Source organism: Suricata suricatta, chromosome 5 (genome assembly GCF_006229205.1).
Source record: "Suricata suricatta isolate VVHF042 chromosome 5, meerkat_22Aug2017_6uvM2_HiC, whole genome shotgun sequence".
NCBI lineage: Eukaryota > Metazoa > Chordata > Mammalia > Carnivora > Herpestidae > Suricata > Suricata suricatta.
Genome location: NC_043704.1, coordinates 92721137 through 92743976, shown reverse-complemented (window position 1 = coordinate 92743976; position 22840 = coordinate 92721137). Strand labels below are relative to the sequence as shown.

General features: G+C 39.2%; 1 protein-coding gene across 6 annotated transcripts in view; it reads left to right on the top strand.

The window, feature by feature from the left end:
- The window catches only part of FNDC3B (fibronectin type III domain containing 3B), a 351431-nt gene that overhangs the window by 186259 nt on the left and 142332 nt on the right, over nt 1-22840 (top strand). For 5 of the 6 annotated variants that reach the window (XM_029939870.1, XM_029939867.1, XM_029939871.1 and 2 more), the window contains exons 4-6: nt 2092-2168; nt 17403-17646; nt 21729-22019. In XM_029939870.1, coding sequence (XP_029795730.1) covers nt 2092-2168; nt 17403-17646; nt 21729-22019 — 612 coding nt within the window. Of the gene's footprint in view, nt 1-2089; nt 2169-15786; nt 15875-17402; nt 17647-21728; nt 22020-22840 lie in introns of those variants that run through there. The other variant, XM_029939872.1, reaches the window with a different exon arrangement.

The window sequence follows — 22840 nt, the reverse complement described above, 5'->3', positions numbered from 1 at the left end:
GCATGGACTTCATTTTGCCAGCTCTTATACTCCTAAATGCCTGTGGGTGCAGTGGTTTATTTCAGAAAGGACAGGACCCTGGGGGCTCCAAGGCACAGCTGAGTTTTGGGAGCCATCACTATATATTTTGCAATGCCCTTTGAAAGGGTTAGAGGACAGTGACAAGAGGAAGGGTAACGAGCATGTTAAAGTCATTGGGCTTCTTTTGAAATCAAGGCGGGGAAGAAAACATTTTCTGGCTGTAAATCACTTAGTTGTCCTACACGCTTTAAAGCATTTCATACAAATGACTTTAACAGTTTTAGGGGTCATGCCTGGGGTTAAGAGACTGTTTGCCTGGTATATATTTCGATGATTAAAAAGCAATACTTTATGGAGATGGTAGCATTTATGTTCACAGTCTCTACTGTCAAATATTTGATATTTATCTGATGAGCAAGGTTTGCCTCTTAAGTCAACAATATACCCGGTGTATACTTGCTGATTTTATGTGTTACAGGAACATGGACTATTAAAAAACTTTTTTTTGTACTCAGTGTAATTGTAACAGACAAGGCAAAGCAAAAAGCCAAAATAAATAGAAAAAAATGTGACGATTCTGATGAGCCATTATTGTGTCATGCAGTGCTCTAAGCACTTTTTCATGTATTGAATTCAGTCTTTAAATCCAACCTAGTGAGGTAGGAATTGTTATTCTGATCTGTAACTGTTGAGAAGTGAGGCCGAGAAAGTCTAAAGGAATTGTCTAAGGTCACACACCCAGTGTGAATAATGAACTAGGGACTGAAACCTGTCAGAAGCTATGCTTTTAACGCCTGCTTATAAAGCCGAGCGCATTGAGTCTCGGGGACAGTGCCCAGGCTAAGGCTGAAATACTTGCCTATGTGTGTGTTTTTTTAAGTGAGTCAAATAAAAAATATTTAGTACATACCTAAATGTCTTTTGGGCCGTGGCCAAAATGCTGAGGCTGATGAGAAAGACGGATTTGGAAGATGATTTGGAAAGTGTCTTCAGTGGCTGGTGGTTGGCTTAGTTTAAGTCGTACTTAAAAATGGAATGGGGTCATGCAAATATCCGCTCACATGTCATCGTCGTCTTTTGCTTTAATCAGTTACCAGTGTGTTAGCATGTGCGTTACTGCTGGGGTTTTGTATGTGTTTAGAGCTTATCATTTAGTTTAGTTGCTTTGGTATATTGTCCGTGGAGCTGGAGTGAACCACTACAGTCAGAGGGAGTTTTACATGAATATGAGCAGCTTTTCTGCCTTTGCTCCTGGTTTTTTTGCTGGACTCGCAGATCTGCTGATAGACACCCATTGTCCCTCCACATCCTGCACTGGTCCACTCCTGCGTGCAGAGTATTTATAACACTGGATTGTACCCGGAGGTGAAAGGTGCATTATGCTTACAATGTAAATGCAGCCCTGGGTAGTGGGATCTGTCTTCTTTTGCCAAGAAAAGTGTTGTATTTTTCTTGGTTTTTGTTACAGCTGAACAATTTTAATTGCCGGCAGCACAGCACACTTTAGGAGAAAGCAAATAAACAACACAAGGCACTTGGAGCCAGGAAGTCGCATCTCAGACTAGAAACACAGCTTTGGATTGACATTTGGGCAGTGGGTTGCTAAATAGGGGAGCCGGCTACCAAACTGAAAACCAGTGACCGTGAGCTTCTTGCACTTCTAGGGAAACTGTTCAATCATAGGGTCATCGGAAAGGTGTTAGCAGTTGATTTTAATGTTATGATGATCAGTTCATTGGTAATTAAATATTAACTCAAATGATGTCTTAGGTAACTAACTGAGGTAACTGCATTCTTGTTTGCCGTAGACATGTGAGTAACATTTATTGAATTTAATATTTTGAAACTAATGTCTTATTAACTGAATGCTTTACTTTGAAATAATCCAGGTAAATTTGACAGGAGTACTCCTAAGCATGCCTACTTTGAAAATATGAACTGTTTTCTCCTTGAAAATAGTCAAGTCGTTAATTCTCTTCAGGTTTGATAATAATTTTATTTAAACACCAATATTATTTTGAGTGATGTGGATTTTTTCAACGGTTAATATCTTGCTCTTGTCTCTCATAGGACCTGCTGAAGTTCCCATGATGTCACCCAATGGGTCCATTCCCCCCATCCATGTGCCTCCAGGCTATATCTCACAGGTAACCGTTGATGGACTTTCCCACTCACTAGGGGCAGATCGTCGTTTCAAGAGACTATATCCGGTAGCTGCAAAAACTTACTCCAAGATTAATTTAGCCAGGGTCATGCTAGACTCGTCATCACTTTTGTAGTACCACATGGTCCTTCCCAAGTCTTGCCCTTTGATTTGCCAGAGAGCCAGAGAGAGAGAAACATAGTAGGGCTACTAGGCTGTCCTCAGCCAAGGTGCATCGACACTTGATTGTGCCATAGAGATTTCCTTCCATCTGTACCACAATTTGCTGGAAAGAAAGAATTGGTAGATAGACTTAATTAGTAACAACACCAAAGGAGGCATTGTTCAAGCCAATAAGGCCTGCCCTCTATTACTGGAGTCCCATTTCTCTGCGGTGTGGCCTCACCTGGGCGTGGGGAATTGTTGAGTGTGATGGCAGAACCTGGCTGTGGTTGTACTTGAGTTTCTCTGAAATATAATTTTTCTTAGTAAAATAGCAATGGTGATTTAAAAAAATAATAGGAATTTCAGAGGTATGTGGGAAGGATTAAAAAAGAAGTTAGGATAAATGCTACAGGAGAAACTAGACAAAGTTTACGGTGTGCAGGGTGCCTGGAACATGGAAGTCTCTGCGACCTTTATTCTGTCCTGTGCTCAGTGCCAGATGAGCACATCCCTTCTCTCCCTGCACAGCTTCCTTTCCAAATGCCGAATTGACTCTTTTTCTTTCTCTGTGCATTTTGTTCTTTCTTTGCGTGATTATTAGAGCATTCTGTACTCCTTGGGGGTGGGGGGAGAATCAGAAAAGACAAGAGAGACTAGAAAAGAAGACATTTATAATTTTACTACCCATGGAAGATAACCATTGCATTAACATTTGTGGGATTATATTCTGGATTTTGTTCCTTTCTGTTCTTCCTCTGTCTGCTTTTAAAGTGGTTTCAAATGTATAATTTTCAGTTTTTAATGATTTTGTTCGGGTGAAAAAAATTGGCAGCTACATAGGAAAATTGCTAAAGTGCAGGCAGGAATCAAAGATTTATCCTTCTCTGATGTAAAAACTTAGCCATTTCTTCACTGTCTAAGCCATAGTGCAGCCACTATAATTTCATTTTTTCCATTCCTGCTTTTACATGAGTCAATTTGAGATCTTTTTTTTTTTTTTTGAATACTCAAAATGTTGGCCAGTTTCCCCACGGTTGCAAATAAATGACTTGTTTTATACAAGTCTTTGTACATAAGAGTCACTAAAAGGAGAGAGGGGGAGGGCGGGCCCTTCCAGCCAGGACCCGCAGTGATGGATCCCATCCACGTCACCAGTCAATTAACAGAAAAGAACAGGAATGTAGAATTCCATTATGTCTCCTGCTCATTTATTTTGAGGAAGTGTTTCATTCCATTGAACCGTTTTCAGTTCTCACAGTTGTGACAGTAGAAATAACACCTCCTTTCACACACTAAAGGTCCATTTAAGGAATAGCAGTTAAAAGTTGGGACATTCTTGGGCAGAGAAACTGCAGTGTGCTTTTCTTTGCTAGTGGTGTTCCTGTGATTGCACTCACTGCAAATCATTTATTGGGAGTCCTAGGGAAAAACAGAGAATTTTAGACCATGGTGTATTTCTGACTCCCTGAAAACTTCTATAGAAAATCCAGATAGAAGGATTAATAGCAGAACTGTAAACTCACTTTTGTAAAACTGATGATGGAAGCATAGTCAGCACTTTCTCGACTGTGAATTATGGCAGAAAATGCTAGAGGATATTGGAAGGATAGTAGAAATGGAATCATTTGGATTCTCAGTCGAGAAAAGAGAAAAAAGCATGTAAGGCATGAGTTCAATTTCATTTAGATTGGGCTCCTGGATTAGAAGATGGGCCCAGAGTTACTTGACCTTCGGTAGCAACACTGTCTCTTTAAGTGTGGGAGTAAAACCAATGATTAATATGGAAGAAAATTGAGAAGCAGGTAGAATGTGTGTACATCTTTTTAAAACTCACAGCATATACCCTTCAAAGAAATGGGGAGGTTGGAACCAAGAGTAAAATTTCTTAGGAGACTTGTTATCACCAAAAAATCTAAGGAGCAAAGTACATTTTGTCACGTAGTTCTGGAAAGAAAAAATCACACATACACACACATTCTCCTTTCGGCTAGACATATTTGAGAAGTGCCCAATACTGGTCTGTCCCTATGTGCGCCAACACTCCACTGAATCCCCATAGTTCTTTTCCTCAAATACATGTGGCTCCCTTGTTCAGATCTAGAGTTGGGTGTACATCACATAGATGCAGAGTTCAGATTCTCAAGTATAGAGGATGCGTCTTGAATAGTCAGCTTTGCTCTCCTTTCAAGGGCCACCTGTTGGCCTACATTGCTACCACCTTAAACTTCTGTGCCTTGGATACATAGCTGGTCTCTTCTCAACTACATACTTTTGTGCCCATATTTCCCGCTTAAAATACTCTAGAGACTTTCTTGGTTTGACAGTTCAATCATCCTTCTCATTCAAATGGCCCTTCCCAGTGTGACCCTTTCAAGAACCTCCAACACAGAAATGGTGGTTCTGTTTTTTCAGCATCTTTGGAGCTTTGCCTCCATCTCCATCATGAAATACAATTTTATAGCCATCCTTCAGAACTCGTAGTGCCTCATTGGGATTATTTCTGAGAATCTAGAATACTGCTTGGTACCTAATAGTAGGTACTTGATAAATGTTTCTAAATGCAAATGACTGGCCAAGCTGAAATTAAAGTAAATGTAGCATAGATCTGCATCAAAGATTTAGAGGTTCGAGTAATAAAATACCTGACAGCAAGATCATAGGGAGGTGCACCTACAAGAATGAAATTGTCTGAATGTGGATTTAAGAGGAAGAGGAATGCCAAGACAGTGCAGAAAAGGAAAGAATAGTCTCGTCAACAAATGGTGCTGGGACAGCTGGCTATCCAAATGCAGAAGAATGAAGCTGAACCTCTGTCTCACAGCACATGCAAAAGTTAATGCCAAATGAGTTATAGACATAAGTATAAGACTAAGACTGAAGAACTCTAGGAGTAAAATTTTATAACCGTGGATTAGGCAGTTGATTCACAGATTTGACTCTAAAGGCACAAGCAGCAAAAGAAAAAAATATATAAATTTCTTTTCATTCAAATTAAAACTTTTTGTGTTCCAAAGAACACCATCAACAAAATGAAAAAGGAACTCAGAATGGGAGAAAATATAAGCAAATCATTTATATTTCAGAAGGGACTTGTAAGATTCTTTATATATTCTAGATACAACTGAAGAATAAAAAAAAAACCAATTTAAAAATGGGCAAAGGATCAGAATAGACATTTCTGTAAAGAAGTTGTATAAATTGCCAATCAGCACATGAAAAGATGCTTAGCATTGTTTTTTGCCTGTTTGTTTCTTATGCAACAAGGTGGTTTTATCAAAGCGTGGGAGCCAGGACCCATGGGCAGCGAGAGCTGCCAAGAATCTGAAAATCATTAACCATCAGTGTAATGCAAATCAAAACCACAATGAAATATACTTTACTTATACTGGAATGGCTGTAGTTAAAAAAGAGATAAAAGCAAGTGTTGGCAAGGATGTGAAAGAATTGGAACCATTATATACTGCATGTGGTGATGTAAAATGGTATAGCATCTTTGGAAAACGATTTGGCATTTCCCAAAATAGTTAATAAAGAGTTACTGTATGACTCAGCTATTCCACTCCTACGCATATACCCAAGAGGAAGGAAAAGCCAGGTTAACACAAAAACTCTGAGGTGAATGCTCAAAGCAGTATTACTCATAATAGCCCCCAATGGAAACAACTCAAATGTGCATCGCATTTATGAATGGATAAATTTCATGTGGTATATGCATGCCATTGGAATATTACTCAGCCATAAGAACCCATGATAAATGCCAAAATGTGGATGAACCTTGAAAATATTATACTAAGTGAAAGAAGCCAGACACAAAAGCCATATACATACAGTATCATTCCATTTATTTATAATATCTGGAATAGGCAAATCCGTAGACACTGAAAATAGATGAGTTTTTGCCAGGGTCTGGGGGAGTGAGCATTAGGCAGTGACTGCTAATGGGCATGGCACTTCTTTTGGGGTGATGAAACTATTCTAGAACTTAAACAGAGGTGGTGGTCATTCAGTTCAAATGTCTGTATCAGACACTGTAAAAAGATAGATTTTTATGATGTGTAAATTGTATCTCAATAAAGCTTTTATAAAAGAAAGGAAAGAGATAGTGACCAAGTCCTAATTATTTATCAGTGAACAACGGGACAGCTGGGGAAGATGGGCCAGCTTGCATTGGTGCAGGTGGCAATGGTGATGGTACCTATTGTGTAAGGTAGTCACTACTCTGCTAAATGCTTTCTTTACGTCTGTAGCCTTCACCATCTTAACTTGACATGGGACGGAGCTGAGGTCCTGTGGAGAATGAAAATTGCACCCTAAGCATTTGTGAGCTCACTGACCTATTTCCCTCCGTGTCGTGATTTCAGAGTCAGCATCATTCTGTCTTGATGTGTATATTTGCTTTATGTTACATTACTTTCTGCCAGTGTGAGTGGGGATGTGTGGTGTGCCTACTCATGCATTTCCAGTGCTAAAACACCAACCAGTCACCTATGACGTAGTCCGTCACTGGAAGAAAATTGAAGGGGGCTGCGGGGGAATGATTAAAGATGTTACATTAGTAACTCTAATCTGAGTCAGTAGAGAAATTCTTGATTATTGCCTTCATTACATAATTTGATAGCTGAAAGTACTTTAAAGATAAGTTGATGAAATTGATAAAATACAAATGTCAGTAATGCACAGATTGTCTTCTAGAAAGGCAAATGTGTAGTGTCAAAGGCTGCTCTGGGGTGCAGTCAACAGCACAGTCTAGGTTGTTTTGGGTTGAGAAGGACTGAACCCATGGACCTAAAGATAGCGTGGACTTAGGGTAGGATAGAAGGGCAGTGGAATCATGTCATTTCAACCCAATGATCTCTGATATCGCAGGCTTTTATGTCGTTGAGCGTGTGTGTGTTTTGTGCTTACCTTTTGGTGAGAGGCTAGGGGACGCTTGAGGAAAACATAACCTGAGCTTTTCCACTTAGAAGAAAATAGAGGCTAAGTTTTTTTTTTTTTTCAACTATAAGAAAGTAGACTTAGAAAGGAGGGAATTTAATCTTATCACACTCATCACCATTACTTCCTTTATGTAAAAACAATTATGAATGTGATTAGGGCTGAAACTTGGGGGGGGGTCAAGTATTACAGCTGGGAAGAATACGGGCATTACTTGCAGAGACCTGCCTTCCAAGTCCACCGCATTTCACCACAGCTGCTTTCCACGTAACTTAACAAATGCTTTTGCCACATACGTGAATACCTACCCGATAGGGTAGAGGTAAGAATTAAGAGAAATGTTATGTGAGGTCTGTAGTCCACAGGGCCATCCAGTAAGTGGTAGATGATATTATGACGAAGACTGTTAGAACAATCTGGTGAAACTTTTGGCAGACTTTGCCTTCCTAAATGTATACTGAGATTGCACCGTATGAAGCAAATTTTTCCTTTCATTGTATACTGGCTGCAGTTTTTCTCAGATTCTTTTAACCTCATCCTTAACTTTCGAATAATTTATTTGTAAAAATTTCTTAAGCAGATGCCTTGAGTTTTATTTTCCATGCTTCCATAGTAATTTATGAAATATTTTTCAACTGTTACGGGAAAGGACTTCATGTAGACCAAGAGATTTAAGCATATGAAAAGAAAATGTGAGACATCCAAGTTAATGTTCTGTCATTTGGGAAACCACTCTTTTTCTAGATTTACTGATGTAACTTAAAAATTCCTAGTAGTGGTCAAAATAAGTGTTTTTGTTGTTTAACCACAGGCTCATGCTTTCCCTCATTTCATCATTTTGGGGATTAGTTAGTGGGTCAATATCTGTTGAAATTGTATATGTTTCATTTCCCTTGATGAGGGAAAGGCAAGGAATCTATTGAAAAATTCATGTAAATTTTGGTTAGTCATTCTCCAGTGGGGGTTGTTTTAAGAGTTGGCCACAAATCAGAGCCCCTGTGAAGAAATAATGGGGTCTGTTAGGTGAAAGGCATGGAATACTTTTTCCCATTTTGCTCAGCTGAGCTAGCTGAGATCTGTAAGAATTAGCCTCAACTACCTGCCTTTGGTAGTTATGACCTGGGATTAAACCAATGCTTGGGTTCCACCTTCAACATTTTGAAAATGATGAGCAGAAAGAATAGGGGATTGCCTTGTGCCCTGATAGAGAATCCAACCCATTTGGTAGCCAGTCATAAGAGAATTGGAATCTTTCAAGACTTTAAATCCTTTGAAAGAATTGATTTTTCTATAGGAAGTTAGCAAAATGTTCCACTATGAACAGAGTACGTGCATGGCGGCTGGGACTTCTAGGGAAAAGAGCAGAGGGCTTACACATCCATTCTGTTTTAATTCCATTATGAACAGACTTGGAGCAACTTTATTTTTTCATTTTATGGCTTATTTTGTCTGAGGAGTCAATTAGAGACAGGGCTGGCAATGCTAAATTAATGTACCAAAGATGTACCCTCCCTCGAAGAATTGTGCGAGTTTCCTCTTTCTGAGCCTTCACTTTGTCTCCCTGTTCTGCCTTTTCTCTTGGATTTCTTTCCTTTGTTTCTGCGATCCTGACATTGTGGCATTGGAGAGCACACGGTTAACAGGAAGGAAACCTGAGCCTGAGTGGGCTCCGCATCTAACCCCTTGTGTGACTTTAGGAACAGTTTTATTTATTTGGGTCTTCACTCGCTTTCTTACTTGATCATTGTTGGTCTTCTTCCCTTTTAGCATGTAAGCTTCACAAGTCCAGGGATCCCCACGTGGCCTCTGCATCGCTGGGTCTCCAGTTCCTTGAAAGGTGTCCAGCATATAACAGGCATTTTTCAGAATTTGGCTGGCTGGCATCTTTATTGTGTAGAGGGGGAGGGGAAAGGAAATGTTTGAGGATCTCTTAGGTTCTTTTCTGATCTGAATTTGGTGATTCTACTGTATGGCTCATATTATTCCTTAAAAAGGAGACCAAATGGGAATGTAAGTAAGTTCCATAAACAGTTGTTACCAAAATGGTATGGCACCCTCCTTTGGTATTTAGCATTCTATTGACTAGAGTGCTAACTGGGATGCTGTGTGTTACTTTTATAGAAAAATGATAGTTGATTTTTCCTTCTTTAGGATTATTTTTATTTATGTATTTTTACAGTTTACTTATTTTTAATGTTTATTTATTTTGAGAGAGCATGTGTTCTTGTGCACATGAGCCAGGGAGGAGCAGAGAGGGGGAGAGAGAATCCTTAAGCAGGTTCCTTGCTGTCACCCTGCCACAGGACTTGAGCTCTGAAATGTGAGATGACCTGAGCCAGAATCAAGAGTCAGATGCGTAACTGACTGAGCCATAAGGTGCCCCTGAAAGGTTTTATTTTTAAGTAATCTTCGTACCCAACTTGGGGCTAGAACTCACAACCCTGAGATCAAGAGTCACATACCTTACAGACTGAGCCAGCCAGAAGTCTTGATTTTCATAATAATAAAATTGAGACAGTGTCACATGCAGAAATGACTTCTGAATCTTTAATAAGAATTGAATTGTGTACACTATTTAATTATTTGTATCTATGACTACGTTGCACAATCATTTGTATTTCTAAATTGGTAACCTACATTTGTCATATGTAACAGCTGTTCTTGGAAAAACACCTTTGCTCAACTTGTTGGGCACAAAAGTTTATTAAGGTCAGGCGGATTTTATCTTCCTGCCCACTCTGAATATACATAACTTGGTTTATTAACTTGGATTTACATAATAATACAGTTACTTTGCTCTGTGATAGATATGATCCGAGTATCATCACAGATTCTTAACCCTTGTACCGTAGAACCTAGTGGTGGATTGGTGAGGCATTTGTAAATGTAATACAGAAAATTCATAGATGCAATCTAGAATAATCTGTCTATGTTTCCATGGGCATGAGTGTGTCTGAGACAATGGAGTGAAGAGATGTGATTGGCTCTCTCTTCCATGCAGATCCATGGAGATGGCCTGGGCTGAAAAAAATGGTGACTGCCTCCAGATTCCTGTAGTGATATCTTTATTAATATATTAAGGCAGTTCAGTTCAGCACAGATTACACCATCAGATCTTTACTTACTGTTTGTCTTCTGACAGATATTTTGCTCCTTAAAATAGCATTTCTATTTAGTGTGAAATGCTCATTGGGTCCATTTTACTGATGGAAATTCTGTGATGTAACTGTCCTCACTTGTCCAGTGTGCTTATGTGCCTTACAAATATTGGGGAGGATTAGATTTGATTTTTGATCTTCAGATGTGTTTTCTTTTTAGTATTTAGATTGGTGATGTACAACAAAATACAATAGAAGAGACACAGCATTTCTATGGTACTCGGCTATGAATCTTGATCCCCCACTTAGCTGGCCTTAGGTTAAGTTACTTAGTTGTTCCCGGAGATATTTCACCTTGAATTTAGGACTGTGATGTTCCCTGTGTTAAGGGTTTGCTGATTATGTGAGTTAAGTTCTGTGCTGAGCACTTTATAGGCTACTGAATGATACACGAATCACAGGGGTTTTTAACGTCACCTTGAATTGTTACACCGAATTAATCACTTTGTCATTTTGGCTTCAGCATCAGTGCCCAAAATTTTATTTCTGCTTGGAGAAGAGCTGTCTTGGCCATCAGCAGTATCTTGAGATGCTTAGTTCTTTCTTTTTTAAAATTTTTAAATTATTTTTCATGTTTATTTACTTTTGAGAGACAGAGAGACAGAGCATGAGCAGGGAAGGGGCAGAGAGAGAGGGAGACCCAGAATTAGAAGCCCGCTCCAGCCTCTGAGCTGTCAGCACAGAGCCCAAAGTGGGGCTCAGACTCACAAACTGTGAGATTATGACCTGAGCCAAAGTCAGACGCTTAACCAACTGAGGCACCCAGTCTTCCCAAGATGCTTAGCTCTTTCTCAGCAAGGACTTCTCTACCCCTGTGGGACCCTCAGGTTGGAGCAGCTGAGGTGTGGTGAGATGGAGTTGGAGCCAGCTGAGGACTCAAACTTGGTTCTGCAGCTCCTGAGATGTTCTCACAGCTTGTTGGGCATCCTTTTTATAAAATCTGGAAGGTCTTAGTTAACTCCCAGTGTCCACTCAACTACAGCAATTACAGGCTTTACTGAAGGTGATAGGTTAAAGGGATACTGCAGACCATGGACTTATTTCCGTCCTCCTCTCCAGCTCTCCGGGTTTTATTATAAATCACTGGGTAGTTAACCCAGACAGAGTTAGGTGTGTTTAGTAAAGAACTCAAAGTTGATTCTATTTATATGTATGTGCCTTAGCTGTGTTTTTATCAGAGTCAAGATTTACATAAGTGTGAGTAGCTTGTCCTGTTTCTCTGTGTGAAGGTGTTGACATAACAAAAGACAACAGAAGGGTGAGCACTATTTATGCTCGTGTCTCCTTATACCAGTCACCTCTGGAGCAAGCCTGTTCATGTCCAGAAGAGGACAAATGCCACATAGTGCCTTCAGCTTGTGATCCCCTATACAACCAACTCAGATTTGTATCTGGATCTGACCATTTCCCGCTTAGTCTATTCCCAGCCGTTGCCTAGAGTTGGCCATGTAGGTTAAAGATTAAGCACTGGAGTGCCTGCGTGGTTCAGTCAGTTAAGTGTCCCACTCTTGATTTCTGCTTGGGTCATGATCTCACGGATCATGATCGAGCCCCACATGGGGCTCTGCACTGACAGCACGAAGCCTGCTTGAGAGACAGAGCCTCTGTCACTCTCTCTCTGTGCCCCCCCCCACCGAGTGTGCTATAAATAAACAAACAAACAAACAAACCAATAAAGCACCAATGGGAAACGTAAGATTTGTAGATATAAATGAGTATATAGGTAAAAATGGGGGAGTTTTGTTTATTTGTGAGTCATCTTATTGCTTAAAACCTTTGGTTTGGTTATTGATAAAGCAAATGAACTCAGTTGTTTACTTAACACTGGCAAGAACTGTTTGAGAAAAGTAATTGGAGTTTTTTTTTGATTCAGGGGAGGCTATCATTCTATAACTATTCTGCAGAAAAATCTTAAGATATTATTGAAAGGGCATTTTTAGAAACCTGGAAACATCACCAGTAATTCATTTTTCCTTTTGGCTACAAAACCAGGAGTGCTGTGTGGCAGAAGGAGCTGGTCCTAAACCTGGAGGGTTTATTGTCTAAAGCACAATGATGATGGAACATTGGAAGGAGCAAATAACATTTCATCAGTGTTAGCCATTATGGATAGGAGGAGAAGGGAAAATGAGAAGTAGGGTTTGCTGTTTTCAACCACAGTTATAATCCTTAAATTTGAAAAGACAGGAAAAAGTTAAGTCAGGATGTTTGGGAAATACATTCAACTTTGCCACCATTTTTAAGTCCAGTAACTTAACTTCATCTATAAAATAGAACGACTACTTGCTCCTACAACTCTTCAGTTACTCTTTGAATGTTCCTCTATTACAGTTTTCACTTTCTTCTAATGGCACTTGGGTGCTGAAGAGGGGAGTTTCCACCAGGGTAGCAAGAGGGCCTGGGCTAGGGAAAGGGGATGGTCTTTAGGTTTCGGGTCTCTGTCTTCCATGAAGAGCAGACCTGCTTTTCCTCTTGTATGTTGTTCACTATATTAGAAAATGCAGAGTGAAGGGTTAGTGAAAGAAGGAAATGTGAGAACCAAAGTAACGCTTTTGTGCTCCTGTTTGGTGATGAATAAAATTCCTCAGCTGCTTTTGCAATTGCAGTAGAACCTAAGGTGGAAATGTTTAATTTTTCTGTGTCTTTCTTTTGGTAAAAGTAACATTCACTCAGAATAAGAGGTTCAGGAATGACAAGTGGAGAATTAACTAGGTTTAGATTAACTGAGATTTTAGAGTAGGATGTCTGATACTTACCTGAGTTATGGGGAAAATTTGATAATGAATGTGTAAATAAGTCCTCCTAGACCTTAAGTCTAAACAGAGAAATCCTTCTTTTTCCTTCTTCTCTTTTCTTCTCTTCTCCATTCCCTCCCCTCCCCTCCCCTACCCTTCCCTCCCCTCCTCTTCCCTTCTCTCCCCTCCCCTCCCCTCCCTTTCCCTCCTCTCCCCTCCCTTCCCTTCCTTTTCCTTCCTCTCCCTTCCCCTCCCCTTCTCTTCTTAGTCAACATTTATTGAAAGCCTACTGTGTGCCCAGGTACCCTTGGGGGACTTACAGTTGGTGCAAGAGACAGATCTGTATACAACCTATGCTACAGGACAGAGGTGCTGGCAGAAAATATTGCTTGGCCTTTTCTTCCCCCTTGTTCACTGCTCACGTGCTTAGTTTTAGCTGAGACTTCATTCCTTCCTGGAATGGCCGGGAGCCCATTTCAAGTATGTTGGCAGCAGTTAGAAATTGATTTTGAGCCTGATTTTCACAAACTCATTTGGTCCCAGTTTTCTGTGTGTGGTCAGCTTAGTGCTCATGCCACTGCAGCAGACTGGTGCCTGGCCTGCGTGCGTGTGGGTTCATGCGTGTCCACATGCTGTCATGCTACCCACTTCCTGGATCATCTATGGCCATCTGGAACAGTCTTTAAAATGTTTCCTTTTGTTTCCTGCCATTTAAGCTCTTCTTTTGAATGCTGTGGCTTGCAACCCAGAAGTGGGAGGAAGAGAGTTATAGAAACTGAGGAGTTAATAAAAATTTCCTGTGGAACATTTTATTTCAATAAGGGGAAATAAAATGCTCCACAGGAAATTTCTCTTTGGCTTTGAGAAAGATGGAGAATACTAGATTTTTGAAAATGTCTAGTGATTTTTGTGATTTTTGAAAATTTGTGAATTTTGGAAAAGTGAGTTCTAATTTCTGACTAGCATTTATGGGACTTAGTCTCTAATTTTTCTTTTTATATTATTCTTAGAGTATAGAGATGAATTCTACCTATTTTCTTCTTCACTCCTCCATATCCAGTGCTTAGCTCATAGTATGCTTTAGGAAATGATTGTGGAATTGAATACAGGTGCTTTGTGTCTGCACAGTGTCACAATTTCATTCACTGTAAAAGCAAATGAATCTCTCTTTCCAGTTGTCAGTTGTGAAGCACATTTTATTGTCTCAGGATTCTTGGACTGAACTCTAATATCTGAATTCTTCGCTAGTAATATTTCTTTATGACCCTAATTTTTAAACGAAGAATGCTATTACCACCATTTCCTCAGTGGCTTATTATTTTGTGCATTGTTATTGCTCCTTGGACTTCCTTACTCTTTTTCAGGGAATATAGGCAGAATTTCCTTATCAAGACTAAATTTGATAATTAAATATGTTGTAGTTTGTGTTATGGAAGAACAATGAAATATTCAGCATATAGTTTTGACTTGTGTTTCTGATTATTTCAGAATTAATATTTCATTTCTTGAAAATATTTTTAATGTTGAGGCAGACCTTTGCTGGTAAGGGAGCAGGTTTCTGAAAGAGTTGCATTACTCATGTGCATGTAAATAGATGTCTTTCCCAAATACCACAGAATAATTTAAGATAATTAAAAATTGGGCTGTCAAACAATTTTCATACATGCAGGCAATTTGTGGTTTTTAAAAGCTACTTAGTTTTCTAACTGGGGACCTATTTTTTTGTGAAGGGTAATTTATACATCAGATTTACTAATTTTTTGAATTAGTGGCAATACTTATTCTTACAAAATATAGTGGTAAAAAAGTAATTTTTAGTTGCCTTATATTTTTGTTTTTTTCCTCTACTGGAATTCTTATCTTTGTTAGTGCTTTTTGTTAAACTCTTTAGTACTTTATTTTAACAAGTCAGAAATCATGATAAAACGAACATAATTTCTTTGAGGGCCCTGTTTTTGGTTTTACTTGGTTGAGTCTGTGAGGCTTGTTGACCATTGGAACACTTACAGTAACGAAAATAATGAAGGTTGCAAGTTTCAAGAAGACAAATACTTTGCTTCTGTGAACCTGCCAATGTTTACCACATGATTGAATGAAGGTTCTGTGAAAGAGGAACATCTGGAATATGCCTTCCTTTTTTCTTTTTTTTAATTTTAATTTTTATTTATTTTTTTTTTTCCTTTTTTCTTAATAGCCGGTGGCGGGGGGGGGGGGGGGGAAGAAGACACTATAGAATAATCCATGTTTATATCAGATAGTAAGAAAAATCTGTACTTGTACAAAAGTTGTACAAAGTGTGCTACCTAATGTCATTTTAGATAATATAGAAGATGCTAACGCATGTAGTAGAATTTCCAATGTCACAGTTTAAACATCATTTCACATCTACCTGTGAATTTACAGCTATGCCTTCATAAATGAGGTTAATGTAATTAGCTTGCCAAAACCCAGAAGAAGTTACAATTACTAAAAATTATATAAAAACCCACGGCTGAGTCTGACTCAGAATCTTAATTTTAAGGAGTTAATATTGTTTTCTTAATGAACTGTTTACAACATAGTTAATTCTGAAACGATCATGTTAATTAATTCATTAATAAAAATAAAGATTTTTGTTGTCTTACCATAGAGACTAATGGCCATTACATCAAACGAGACCTATCTTGTGCACCCAAGTACAGACTAATGTTGATCAACTTGCCATTTTGTATCAAGAGGTATTTTAAAAAACAAAACTTACTGTAAAATTTTTTTATTAGAATGCTTTAGACATGATTTAAGTCATTTTATTTTGGCCTGTAATCAGCCTCCTGAAGTGTAATGAGAAATCTATTCCAAAATACAAGTTTAATTTTCAGGGTATTTATTTATTTATTTAGCGAACATCCTACCGGTGTGAGCCTGATTGTCTTAAATACTTGATTAGAGCAGCTGCTCTCTCTGGCCCTGCGAGTCCCCTTCCTTGCATGGCCCTGACCCAAGGTCCTTTCTGTCAGCTGTCGCAGTAGTACTAATTCTTTCGGGTCCCTGAAGCGCTCCCTGATCCTGTCTTTCCCTGTACTTTTCTCTGTCCTCCTCAACTTCTCTTCTTGATTGTGGTGTCTGTTGTGTTATTTCTTAGCTTGCATCTCAACAGAAGTGTTTGCTTTTAGACCAGGTAGCATGGAGTTGGCCAGACAGGCAGTAAACATTGTCATTGAACAGCCTTAGCCATCTGCCTTAGGGGAATTAGAAAGCATTTGGGGGAAGTATGGACATAGTGTTGATGGGCTCACTCTGCTCATAGCAGGCCCCTGTCATAGTGTCTGCCTTCGCAGCACCCATGACATCGTCAGGACATCTTGGAGCACAGGTGTCCATCAGGATTTTGTTATTGTTTAAGTTTTTTACTGTTTGGAACCCCTCCATTTCTTCAGTGTCCTTGGTCCCAGATTAAATGACACTTTGGTACTCTTAGGGCCTCTGAAGTTAATGTTCTGCCCTTGTATGAATGGAATGGTCATGCTAAAGCAGGAATGGATCGAGTGCCATCAGGCCAATCTGGAAAGCTCTGCTCTGTGAAGCACATTTGTTAACTCAGAAATCTCTTCTTTCTGGAAAACCACTGAACCATTAGTTATAATCAGAGTCATTCCTCACATCAACTTAATCATACATTAAATTCACCGGTCGTCTGCGACGCCTGACGCCTGGGTTGCTCAGTCAGTTGAGCACAGCTTCATCTCAGGTCCTGATCTTGTAGTTCATGGGTTCGAGCCCTGTGTCAGGCTGTGTGCTGACAGCTCAGAGCCTGGAGCCTGTCTTTAGATTCTGTCTCCCCTTCTCTCTCTGACCCTCCCCTGCTCACGCTGTCTCTCTCTCTCTCACACAAAAATAAATAAAACATTAAAAAAAATTCACTTGTCTTCGGTGAAGTCTTCAGAAGTCTTCTGTGTCTTCTTGGAAAGTTTTATGAGACAAACAAAATTTATGATCAAGCTGTTGATCTCTCCAAAGAGTTTTGTGTAATCACAATCATGTGGTTGATGAAAAGTTTGTTTTCATAAATTTTAATTGTTATATGTTGTTATTTCTAAAACTCATCTAACTGGTTGAATTAGAGAAGCAGAATTTAGAATGCATTAATTTTTGTTCCCCACGAGGAGAGAAAATTAAATTAAGGGAAGAAATTAAATGCTGTATATATTCACAGGATGTTTGCTGATAATACACACACAACTCTTTTTTTTCTGCTGTTTTCTTTAGGTGATTGAAGACAATACTGGAGTCCGCCGGGTGGTGGTCACACCCCAGTCTCCTGAGTGTTACCCCCCAAGCTACCCCTCAGCCATGTCTCCAACCCATCACCTACCCCCCTACCTGACTCACCACCCACATTTTATTCATAACTCACACACGGCTTACTACCCACCTGTTACTGGACCTGGGGATATGCCGCCTCAGTTTTTCCCTCAGCATCATATTCCCCCTACAATATACGGTGAGCAAGGTGAGTAGATTGTTGCTGGCATCAGGAGCTGTTGAAACTGATAACAACACACAAGTGGCTTTGGAGAACCAGAGAACCAGCTGTTTCTTTCTGTAGAAGAGACTCTACTAGCTGTAGAAAGCTTAGGGGAGATTCCTAGCTTCCTTTGTCCTGAAGTGAGTCTTGCAAAGATAGCTTTGTGGGTTGCAGTTCTTTATATTTTCCAAAATTCTGCCCTCATCCACACAGCCCTCAAAGAACAGGGCGAGGGCTGCTTACTGAAATAGGCCACTTCTTATTTTAATAAGAAGTAAGTGATCTATCATATGTTCCTGTGTTCCGTTGACATATTTTTATGCCCTTATGTAGAACTATGGCACATTATTTCTTAAGCAGCCATGTGGTCTACAAGTAGAAGAAAAATTAAGTGTTCTGTGCCCAATTTCCAATGATCGAAGACTCTGGGGTCTCAGTAATCTTTCTGATTCCTGGATGCTCTGTGTAGCAATCTTGGTGGAACTCCGCATCTCCTCAGTGTCGTTCTCCTCAAGCCTGTTTTTACTTGAAGAGTAACCATTCATGCAGCCACACTTTCACTGGTTGTTAGCCAGCTATTCACCTTGAAATGAGAGAGTCTCAGACATTACGTCTTTGTACTTTTGGCATTGGTGTTGGTTTAGTCTTAAAGCCTTTTTCTATCAAAGTGGATACTAAGAAACCAGGTAAGTGAGGGCAAAAATCAGACTTAAACATGTAAGACTTTGTAAAGTGATTTTCTTTTGACTATAAAGTGAAGCATTTTATCACTTCAAACATATTTTTATATTGGTCCAAATATAAGAATTGCTGTTACACTATAGAGTTTTAGAGCAAGTTACCCTCTTGCTTTCTCTTTTATATATGTAGATATCTATTAAATGTTTTTCTTATTAATAAAAAGTGGATTGTCCTTTAACTTAGGGATTGGATTTCATTTTGCTGTTGCTGGTTTAGTTTTTTGTTTGTTTTTTCAGTAGAAAGAAGTTTAGTGGGGTACCTGGAGGCTCAGTGGGTTAAGCGGCCAACTTCAGCTCAGGTTGTGGTCTCGTGGTTCCCGAGTTCAAGCCCCGCATCAGGCTCAATGCTGATAGTTTAGATCCTGGAGCCTGCCTCAGATTCTGTGTTTCCCTCTCTCTCTGCCCCTCCCCTGCTCACACTGTGTGTCTGTCTCTCAAAAATCAATAAACATTAAAAAAAAAAAAAACCAAGAAATTTAGTATAATTCACAAGAATCAGGTGCTGTCATAGTGGGGTATGAAGAGATGATGGCATCAATAACTTTGTGTCCCGTTCACTGACATAACACCCCAAAACATCAGACTAGTGAGGAGATGCTATTAAAACATTTGGGTAAAATTCCCCCAAATTAATACTGTCATTTTTTTTTTAAAGTATTCAGTGCTTTGGCACAATGTATGTTAAGTATTTGAGTATTAGAGCTTTCTGATTTGGTCTGAGCTTAATTTCCAGAAGACTTGGCGACTGTCTGATTTCTTGATGAAGGGTATGTGCCCTGCCTTGTGTCAGCAGAATGTTAGTAGGAAGACACATAGTTATTGGTTTGTAAATGATGTCCTCTGGAATTTTAGATAATAGTTTGACTTAAATGGTCATTAGAATTAAGAAAGAAAATTGTGTCTAAACTGTAGGAAAAAGGGGGGTGTGTGGCACCTGGGTGGCTCAGTTGGTTGAGTGTCTGACTCTATCTTGGTTCGTGAGTTTGAGCCACATATCAGGTTCTGTGTTGACAGATTGGAACCTGGAGGCTGCTTCAGATTCTGTGTCCCCCCTGCCCTCTGCCTCTCTGCACCTCCCCCTCTCATGCTCCGTCTCTATTTCTCAAAAATAAGTAAACTTAAAAAAAAATTGTGTCATCACTTCTTAGGGTATTTTGGTTTAATTTCATTATAATAACATAGAATGATAATGTACAAATGAAAGTGTCTCATCAATTTTCAATTAAAGAAAGCAAAGAACAAAATCCCTTTCCTTTATAGATATAAAGCTATTTACATATTCCCCATGTGCATATCTAAAAGCACCTTAAACATTTAATTTCCTAAAGCATAGGAGTAAAGTCTTCAACATGCTTTAAAAGATTATTTTGTTAGTGTCCACGGTGAGTATCTTAAATCTCAAGTGTGATGCATTGTGATAGTTAGAAAAAATTTACCATCCTTTGTGTATAGTTGGGTATAATTTATTTGGGCATATGCTCTTCGAATAGGATTCTTTTTGTTTTTTCACATTCTCTAGTACAAAATAATTGCCTTGTGAAAATTTGCTTTTTAAAGATCTTCCTTAAACTATGTGAACAGAAAGAAAATGAAGAGCAAACCCTTGCCATTGAACACTCAAAACACTGGTTGTTAAGTTACATAGGGTGACGGCACATTCCTGGTATGCTTAGAATAGTCCTGGTGTCAGTCTCTTGTCCAGAGACATGATTAGGAATGCTAGGGGCGTCTGAGTGACTCAGTCCGTTGGGTGCCTGACGCTTGGTTTCAGCTCAGGTCATGATCACACAGTTCATGGGTTCAGTTTCTGGGATTCTTTTTCCCTTTTTCTCTGTCCGTCCCCTGCACGTGCACACGTACACTCTCTTTTTCTCTCAGAATAAATAAGCATAACTTAAAAAAAAAAAGAATGCTACCTTTTCACTCTCGGAAGTATTTAGTTTAGACGCTAATTTATTTGGTTATTCTATGCCTAGAGGGCCCTTTTCTCTTGTAAACATCTCCATGTCATATATTGTCAGTTTTATGGATGCCTTAATATAATTTTTAATTGATTTAATATTTTTAATTTAAAATAAATGTTTTCTTCTAAAGTCATGAAATTATTCTGTAGGCTCTCATTCTTTTTTTTGAACCACCTACAAAATATACATAGTGAAGCCAGGTGACATTCTCCCAGTTTGTCTTGCCTCTTGATTCCTCCAAAATAGAAGGTTCCAACCATAGCTTATTATGTGTGGCACCAGACTGCAGACATGGCCTGTATTTACTGCTACTGTTTCTCCTTAAATGTTTCCCCTGATCCTTTGAGCTCTGATTATTTTTAGTGGAAGTTTTTCATCTCATTGTGTTAATATGTTTTAGTCAAATGTTGGCTCTTTTATTTATTATTATGATTTTTTTAATGTTTATTATTTTTGAGAAAGAGAGAAACAGAGTGTGAACAGGGAAGGAGGAGAGAGAGCAAGAGAGGGAGACACAGAATCTGAAGCAGACTCCAGACTCTGAGCTGTCAGCACAGAGCCCAACGTGGGGCTCGAACCCATGAACTGTGAGATCATGATGTGAGCCAGAAGTCAGGCGCTTGACCAACTGAGCCACCCAGGCCCAATGTTGGCTCTTTTAGATGCCACAAATAACTCTTTAGATTCTGGTTGTTATACTCTTTCCAGTAGAAATGCTATTTTGTCTGTAACAATGAGTATACTTTTAAGTGTCTTGATTCTAAGGACATGTGTATGGGGGTATTTTGTGGTTTTTTTCTGAAAATTTTTTATGTTGCAACTAAAAACATTCTGACAGTGATTTTTGAAAAAACAAAATCAAATTTATTTATAAGTTCAACCAAGTTATTAACTCTTTTTGAACAGCAACCTTGCCTTGTTCAGCATTTTCCATAATTTCTGGAACATTCATAAACACACAGGTACAGTTTTAGTGATTATTCCTTGGTTGGATAGAAATGAATGGGAATATTTTATTTTTATTTTACTTTTTCTTTAAGTTTGTTTATGTATGTTGAGAGGGAGAAAATACTAAGCAGGCTGTGGACTGTCAGTGCAGAGCAAGACGCAGGGGCTCAAACTCAAGAACTGTGAGATCATGACCTGCGCCAAAAGCAAGAGTCAGATATGCCTGCGCCTCCAGGTGCCCCAAATTGGGAATATTTTAAACGTGTATTTTATATATAGATATATAAAATTTTAAAGATACTTATTATGGTAATATTTTAAACTTCTTTTTTCAGGACTCCGGTTATTTGACCACTTAGAATTTATTATTGAAAATGTAGACTGAGCTTGCATTTGTCATAACCCTTCGTTTCAGAAATTATACCCCTCTATGGAATGTCAAGCTACATCACCCGGGAAGACCAGTACAGCAAGCCTCCGCACAAAAAACTGAAAGACCGCCAGATTGACCGCCAGAACCGCCTCAACAGTCCGCCTTCTTCTATCTACAAAAGCAACTGCACAACCGTGTACAACGGCTACGGGAAGGGCCACAGCACTGGGGGTGGCGGAGGCAGCGGAGGGGGCAGCGGCGGCGGGCCAGGAATCAAGAAAACCGAGCGGCGAGCAAGAAGCAGTCCGAAGTCAAACGATGCAGATTTGCAAGGTAATGTGCCAAGATAATTGCCCTAACGAGTCAACTGTGGAGATGGGGACATAATCACAATGTCATTTCCCGGTGATTGGTCTCTCTGCCAGGAATGACTGGTTAGATTTTCTCTGATCATTTTCTAAGTTAGGGCAGAATATCGTGTCCTCTTTTTTATTAGTACTTTGTGGCAGAAATCCCTTTGGGTCACAGGTGCCATGTGATGTCCTACATACTCTCTCTCAGTAATAACTATCTGAACTTGTTTCACTCCAAGGAGACAGACGGAGAGGGGAGAGATCCATAGAAAAACAGTCTTCTAAGAAGTAAAGCGCTGGTTTAAATCTGAACAGAATAATGCTTTATAAAGTCAGATGTAATTCCTTGGCTCTGTAGTGAAATTTATCTCTGTGGAAGAGGAATATATTTCTGTTTCAGGCCTCATTCCTTGTTTAATGCCACCTTCACATCCTGAATAAAGTACTCCTATCCCAAGAATGAGGTGAAAGAAATAAGGTCACCACATAGAAGACGTTCACTGAAAAGGACAGTTTTTTTGTTTCTTTTTGTTTGTTTTCGGTAGATTAGTCTTGTGGCTGTGGATCAGTTAATTTGGGAGGGAAGGTATATGTGCTTTAAATGAAGTCTTTAGCCAAGATTTAGAAACAACCTATTTTGATGCCACAGGAGTTAAAAACAGGCTTCTTATATAGTCATGTAGAGTCTGACTTAATTTGAAGCACAGTCAGGTGGTGTTTTGAAAAGTCAGGCGAGTTTACAAATGTAAATATGTGAAGACATCAGCAACTATAAAAGACAAAATCAGAACCATAGAGCAC